General features: G+C 33.6%; 2 protein-coding genes across 3 annotated transcripts in view; one reads left to right on the forward strand and one right to left on the reverse strand.

Moving 5' to 3' along the window:
* On the forward strand, positions 1,315-3,513 carry LOC107621918 (B3 domain-containing transcription factor VRN1-like). 2 transcript variants are annotated; one of them, XM_021114133.1, is made up of 6 exons: positions 1,315-1,478; positions 1,565-1,879; positions 2,141-2,522; positions 2,562-2,615; positions 2,802-2,872; positions 2,977-3,513. In XM_021114133.1, exons 1-6 carry the CDS (start codon positions 1,419-1,421, stop codon positions 3,220-3,222), a joined length of 1,128 nt encoding a protein of 375 aa, XP_020969792.1. In that variant the 5' UTR covers positions 1,315-1,418; the 3' UTR covers positions 3,223-3,513. The 2 variants fall into 2 exon arrangements, with proteins under 2 accessions (XP_020969792.1, XP_016179369.2); XM_016323883.2 differs by having other exon boundaries at positions 1,316-1,478; positions 2,141-2,615.
* Positions 3,904-7,298, reverse strand: part of LOC107623479 (probable disease resistance protein At4g27220) — a 4,635-nt gene continuing 1,240 nt past the window's right edge. Inside the window, exons 3-4 of the mRNA XM_016325755.2 lie at positions 7,010-7,138; positions 3,904-6,921 (exon numbers count right to left, since the gene is read on the reverse strand). Coding sequence (XP_016181241.1) covers positions 4,139-6,921; positions 7,010-7,138 — 2,912 coding nt within the window. The 3' untranslated portion in view covers positions 3,904-4,138. The remainder of the gene's footprint in view (positions 6,922-7,009; positions 7,139-7,298) is intronic.

Genomic DNA, 7,298 nt, shown 5'->3' on the forward strand with positions numbered 1-7,298 from the left:
TTTATTCTTATATTTTTTTTTGTTAGATAACTTTTTTTATTTGATTTGATTGTTAGATGATTTTTTTTTTCTTATTTTTTTTGTAAGATAACTTTTTTATTTGATTTAATTTTATCTTTTAATTTTAATGTGTTATGAAAGCCAACAAAGGTCCATCCACTACGATCAGTCCAAATCTAATATGTTTTTAATGTTTAAAATTAAAAATTATTATGCAATAAAAGAAAAAGATGAGAATTAAACTTGAGTGCTTTAAATTATAGTAAAATATTTAAGTTAACTGAACTATTTTTTTATTTTTTGAAGAAGTACTACTAATTTTTTTTTATAAACAATTTGGAGGGTGCCTAGCTTCCATAGTCTCAACTAAGCTCCACCCTTAAGCATAATAAATTATTATTTTATATTTTTGTGTCAAAAATTTAGTTAGGATAAAGTGATATCCAATTTTATAACTTTATTATAGCATATTTTTTTAGTAAAATATTTGATATTTATTTGTGTTAATTGTATAAATTTTTTATTTTATTCGCAAATTCCGTTTTCTAACATGAAAGAGATTTAAACAAAATGTTCATATAAATAAATGAGGGACGAAAAGAGCCTAAGTAGAAATTAATAAGCTGGTTGTATATGATATGTATAATCTTGTGAGGTTAAATCAAATCTCAAGGATAATAAGGGATAGATCAAACAACCCACTTTATTTTTCCATGATATATATGATATGATATGATATGATATGATATGATATCTTGTGCTCTAATTAATAATTATTAAGCTAAGCTTAACCTAAACTTAATGCAACTTAGCTAGTGAGGGAAAAAAGAGTAGTACTCTTAGTAGTTGGTACATTGTACAGTGTACACAGACAGCGATCATAAAAGCCAAGTATTTCAGAATGAGACAGAACTATTAATTTATTTGAATAATTGATTAATTTCTCAACAAACTCATCACACTAGTTGGCTAGTCTTTTTTTTGTTTTGAATACATAGCATGCATGTAGTGTGCTATGCAGGGTGGTTACAGGTGCAGAGTAGTACAATAATAACATTATATACACCAACAAAGAAAAAGGAAAAATTCAAAGATTGGAACAAAAAAACAAGATAACCCTAAAATGGAAAGGGCACAGAAGATCAGATAAGATAGTAGTACAACAGAATCGGATCTCATGTAAATTTTGGTTTATTAATTAATGGATTTTATAATATTTATAATTTATTTATTTATATTATGCATGAAATATATAACCAACTTTCTATTACCAGAGTTTTATATATACTTCAGAATGCTAAGTAGTTATAAAGCAAACAAAGGATGAGAGAAAATTAAAGCAAAGAGAAAAGAAGATTTGGATCTTCTTCTTCTTCTTCAACCTAGCTTCTTTTACTTCTTCTTTTTAACTACTCACAATGCCTTTACATGAAAGAGGTTTCTTTAAAGTTCTTGTTCAAAGCTTTAAGCATGAGTTGGTAAGTTTTCTTTTTCTTTCTCTTTCTTTTCATAATATATAGATAATATTAATTAGTTATTACTTACATGCTTGCTTTGGTTACAGAAAATTCCTAAACCTTTTGTGAAAGAATATTGGAGAGGAGTATCAAATCCTATAGTGTTAAAGCTACCAAACACTCTTAAACAAAGAGTATATTGGATTCGAAAGAATGAAGATGAAATTTGGTTGGAAGAAGGTTGGGAACAAGTTGTGAAGGATTTTGGCTTAGAATATTCTCAATTTTTGACTTTTGACTATAAAGGATGGTCTTGCTTTGAAGTCAAAATATATCCCAAGAATGATTCTGAGATAATGCCTCCTCATCATCAAATATGTTTCTTTCAGATTCTTGTTCACAACAAATTTTACCAAAAGCTGGTAATTTCTATTCTTTTTTTTAATTGCACTTTTATAAGGTTGAATATTATGTTGATTTAATTATAATTGTTATTATCGTGTGCAAATTCATGTTTTAAAATTTCTTAAACATGATACTTTAAACATTCTAAAGTTTGATATGGATATGTTAACTTTTGTTAAAAAGAAGAAGCTAAAAAATGTATGTGGCATAACTGATAAGAAATAGATTCCAATTAATTATAGTTATTAACTATGTTTATTTTTATTTTATTGTTATAGAGGGTTCCTAAATGTGCAAATGAATGTTGGAAAAGAATGTCAAATCCTATAAAGTTGGTGTTACCTTATGGTGTTGAGAGGAAAGTGAATTGGACCAAAAGAGGAGAAAAGATTTGGTTGGAACAAGGTTGGGAAAAGGTTGTGGAGTTGTGTGGTTTGAGTCATCAGTGGTTGTTGACTTTTGACTACAATGGAATGTCTCGTTTTGAAGTTAAAGTATATGATAACACTACTTTAAGGGTAGCTTATTATGATGAGTATGATGTTGAGAATAACAAAGATGTTGATGAAACTGAGAGCGAAGATGATGATGATGATGATGATGATGATGATAATGATGATGATGATGATGATGAAGATGAAGATGATGATGATGATGATGGTGATGATGGTGATTTTGCTGAAGATTATTGTGATGAAGAATATCACTATAAGTTTGTTCAAGAACACTTCAAGAGAAAGAAGACCAACACAGGTAAAATATAATAAGAGCTAGTTCATAACTTAAAAAGAAATTATTATCTTAATCTTTTACTTTAATACTCAAGATCAAAACAAAAGCTAAATCATCTCTATTGTATTAAATGCTGAAAAAAATTATTATTTATTATTTTTAATTAGTGTATGTCTTTTTCATATTAATCTATTTTGATCATTGAAGTTAATGGGAGCAATAGGAATCCCAGTTTCAAGATTAGAATTCAAGAATCATATGTTGGGTCAAGATGCGTGGTAAGTATAGTTTATGGATTGTTGTTTTGTGTTATGTTGTGTTTCCTCTCATTTGAAACTAACCACATTTTAATCATTGGAAAACATGTAACGTTTTTTTGTAGGCAATACCAGCAACGTTTGCAAGGAAGCATTTGGAGGAAGGACCGATTCGTATGATTGTGGGTAACAGAGCTTGGACTGTGTGCTACAAAACTTGGAGAGGAAGGGCCAGATATCGCAAACACAAATTGCAAAGTGGGTGGCTCAGATTTAGAAGAGAGAACAATTTAGAGGTTGGTGATGTTTGTGTCTTTGAGTTAATTAGCAAATTTCCTCAGACCATGATCGTCAGAGTGCAGAGTGGATGATTGTGTTATTTACGGATTTACCCTTTTCTTGTTATGTATTTGGTGCTTGTGTGTGTGGTGACTTTAGTGTGATGGTTTAGTTTGTAAATTGACAATTCAATCAAGTGGGTAATTCTAGTTTTTTTCTTTAGTTATTAAGAAAAATGGCTAGCTAACTACTCAAATTTCTGTATTTTGTTGTTGTTTTTGTGTGTTTACAATTTGTACTCTTAGCTACTAATTTGCTAGCTTCTAGTTAATTATTAACATCACACTACTGTTTTAATGCAAAATTTCTTTTTACGGCATCAATTGAATTTGTTATAGTCTATTATCTTTCATTTAACAAGTGTTCTTATTCAAATCTGGTAAAATACTAAAATGTATGGACTAATGGAAAAGAATATCGCAAATTATTCCACCTCTTTTATAGTTGGGTCGGGAGAAAAAAGGGGGGAAGAAAAAATAAAAGTAAAACCAATACAGACCCATTTGGCAAATATAATAAAGAGAAAGTTAATCATCAATAGCAACAGAAGAAAATAGTTGTTGTACAATTAGAAGATGAAGATTGATATGTACCCAAAAACTGATAAAGAAAATTCAATAGGACAGTAGTATAAATTTTACATTCATTATGTGCATGTGCATAAGAGAGAAAATATGGCTTAAGTTCAATTTTTGATGTAATGTACATGTAGCAAAAGGTTCCATAGTTCTGATTGAATCCCAGTAGGTTAAGTACTCTTTCTGTAAAAATAAAAGAAAAATATCTCGTTTCCCAAAGTGAATAAAAAAAAGGCTGTATTTGCGGAAAAAACGAGCAATTGATTATTTGATGAAAAAGTAAAAAGTTAGGACAATGGAAGTGTATAGCATTTTGGAGAAAGCAAATTAAAGTAGTGTTCATAGGTACTAATTGACATTACACATTCAATCAATTTCGTATTTTAATATTAGACTCAGAAGCTGAAGGAGATTGCTTGTGCCGAAAGTGGGACTGTCTTAGTTGTCGACAGAAGCAGGCCGTAACGTCTGGAGGGGATTCAGAGACTATAATGCTGTCGCACACACTCACCAATTCTGGCAGCTCCGATAAATGCAACCGCTTGAATGAGTTGGGGAACGTAATTGTGAGATCAGGATCATCCTCGCTCATCCCCGTTGCAAATACCTCTTTCATTGACAGACAACTATCCACTTCTATACTCTCTAGTTTTGGGAATTTTGCAAGTGCCGCAGCTCCCATCAACCTTTCTATCCTATCACAATACGAGATCTTCAATTGACTCAAGTTGGGCAAACCTATGAATTCGTCTTCTTCACTCCAGATGGCGTCTAGTCTTTCCAATTTATATAGCTCCAAAGATTGAAGGTTTTGGAGATGTTGGCAGAAGGAACAGTCACCAGACATACAACACAATCTCTCCAATTTTGGCCAACGCCACACTATTATCTCCCTCAGTGAAGAAGGAGCTTTGAATGAGAAAGCTCCACATAAGTCTCCGCTCCACTGTTCAATATTTCTTATAACCAATTGGTCAAGGTCACTTGGCAGCAAAAATTCAAATCCTTCGAAATCCTCCACAGTTATGAGCTTCCTTTTCCTCCCAGTAAAGTCAGGTTCCCAAAACAAATCCCAAGCTCGGAAACCGATATGATAACATTTGAGTCCACCATCTCTGTTGAGGATATTTTCCACAAAATCAGCCAAGTGCTTAGCTACCTGAAAAGAGCCTACAAAATATTCCAACCTACTCATCATGCCATGCACAATTCCTACTTCTCCTGTTATAGATGTTTTCTCGAGATTAAGGTATTGCACGTTAGTCAAACCAAATATCACAGACCATTCTACACACACGAGTTTTCTATTTTGAGATAGATCAAGCCATCTCAACTTGGTCAGTACCTCCAACCCATCAGGTACTTCCTTAATTGATGTCCCTGAAATAACCAATCTTGAAAGCTCCTGCAGGTTCCCCAATGGAGGCACAGATTCCAACGAGCGACAACCTTTGAGCAACAATGATTTAAGGCACCTCAAACTAGACAACGAATTCGGCAAGGATGTTAACTCTTCATTGTGGGATAAATCAAGTAGAGTCAGAGCTTTAATGCGGTAGAAAAAACAATCTGGAATATATCTAATCATATTGATACTAAAATTCAAGGTGGACAACTGCGGACACTCTGGTGATATGCCCTCTGGAATTTCTTCTATACAATTGCCCATCAATGAAACTTTCTCCAACTGTGGTGTCCACTCCTGCATCTCAGGGATATTATCTAACCTTTTCCTACATCTCAGCATGAACCTTCCCTTCATAATATGACTTGCCATCTCCCTCAATAAGCCATGCATATGCAAATCACTGGAATCAGGATCCCACAAACAATCTATCAATGAATGGCTATTGAGTTTAGCTACTATTGCTTTCCCCTGGACAAATATTTTTTCCAAACTACTCGTTGATTGTATTAACCCTTCATCAACGAGATTCATAATAAACACCTCATCTGAAACCTCACTGTATAATGCATGTTGCAAGAAACAATTTTGAATAGTCTTGTCTGCCAGCTGGTCATAGCTTCGTTTTAATACCTTTATAACCTCTTCTTCCATGTCTTCTCCCATTGATGAATCTTCAAGTTTGCTTAGTGCATGTTTCCATATATTGATGTCATCATTTACCCCTTTCATCAATCTTGCCATCACGGTAATTCCAAGTGGCAAGCCCTCACACATCTTTACAACAGATTTTACAGTATTTTCCACTTCACCGGAAAGGCTTGCAGGCCTTCCATCACATCCTAGGTTTAGCAAAAATAATTCCCATTCTTGTTCTTCCACCGATAAAGGTTCCATTTCTATTACATTACTTGTCGGGCAATCCATTTGTCTGAACACATGTTTCAGACGACTTGTTAGAATCAATTTGATCCCATTTATTCTGAGCGGAATTCCTATCTTCTGCAGATCAATATAATTCCAAACATCATCCAAGATAAGCACTGATCTATCTATCTTTTCCAGTGCAGATGACAGAATTTCTGCCCTGTCGGTTATCTCATCATCATCATCAAGCTTTTCACCTATCCTTTTGGCAATGGAGTTTTGCAATTTAAGAATGCTAAAATCTTGGGATACTGTGACCCAAAATACATTCTCAAAATTAAAACTCTTATTCCGTCTTATTTGATTCCTAAAGTGAGTTACTAGCCACGTTTTTCCCACTCCTCCCATTCCACATACACTGATGAAGAAGACATTGTCATTCCTTAGAAGTTTTCGCATCTTTGTGAAATATGCGTCCATATGAATATCATCATCACAGCAGACAGGTGTCGCATTCTCCAGCAAGTTCAATCTGCAGCGTAAGTTATCTGTTTTCATTTGAAGGTCTTGCAAAGCATCCCGAGGGAACGAGTCAATTATGCCACGAGCTTCTTTTTTAAAGTCTTCCGCTTTCTTTAACCAATCATCGGCTTCTTCCCTTTCACGCTTCTTCTTACCACAATACTCCAGCCACTGCAGTTCTTCTTTAACTTCTTCTTCCCAGCCGGTTAATTCATCAACCAATTCACGTAGTTCTTCCAGAACCTCATCTTCAATGTCAGTTTCAAAACCACTGCTACCACTTTCCAGAACCTCATCTTCAATGTCAGTTTCAAAACCACTGCTACCACCTTCCAGAACCTCATCTGAATGTGGCAAACCTGTTTATTTGAAAATAATAATTGAAAGGAGCAAACACGTGATGACTATTATAAGTTCTTGGTAGCCAGAACAAGGGAGGTAGCGTACCTTCCACCATATTGCTGGGTCCGGCCACATCATTTTGATCTATTGGACCGTCAAAGCAAGCAGATATCATATTACGATGACCTTCAGCCTTTTCATGGTAGGAATTCATAGGATCCGCAAGTTCAAACCCTTGTTTAAGCAAATACCAAATCACTTACCAACTTAAATTAGCTCACGTTCATAGTCGACAATTATTTTGAAACATATTTTTTTTTAGGACAAATATATCAAAACACACGGAGGATTTTACTACTAGTATTTGTATTTTAGTTAATAATAAACGTAAACG

This window comes from Arachis ipaensis, chromosome B10 (genome assembly GCF_000816755.2).
Source record: "Arachis ipaensis cultivar K30076 chromosome B10, Araip1.1, whole genome shotgun sequence".
NCBI classification, from domain to species: Eukaryota; Viridiplantae; Streptophyta; class Magnoliopsida; order Fabales; family Fabaceae; genus Arachis; species Arachis ipaensis.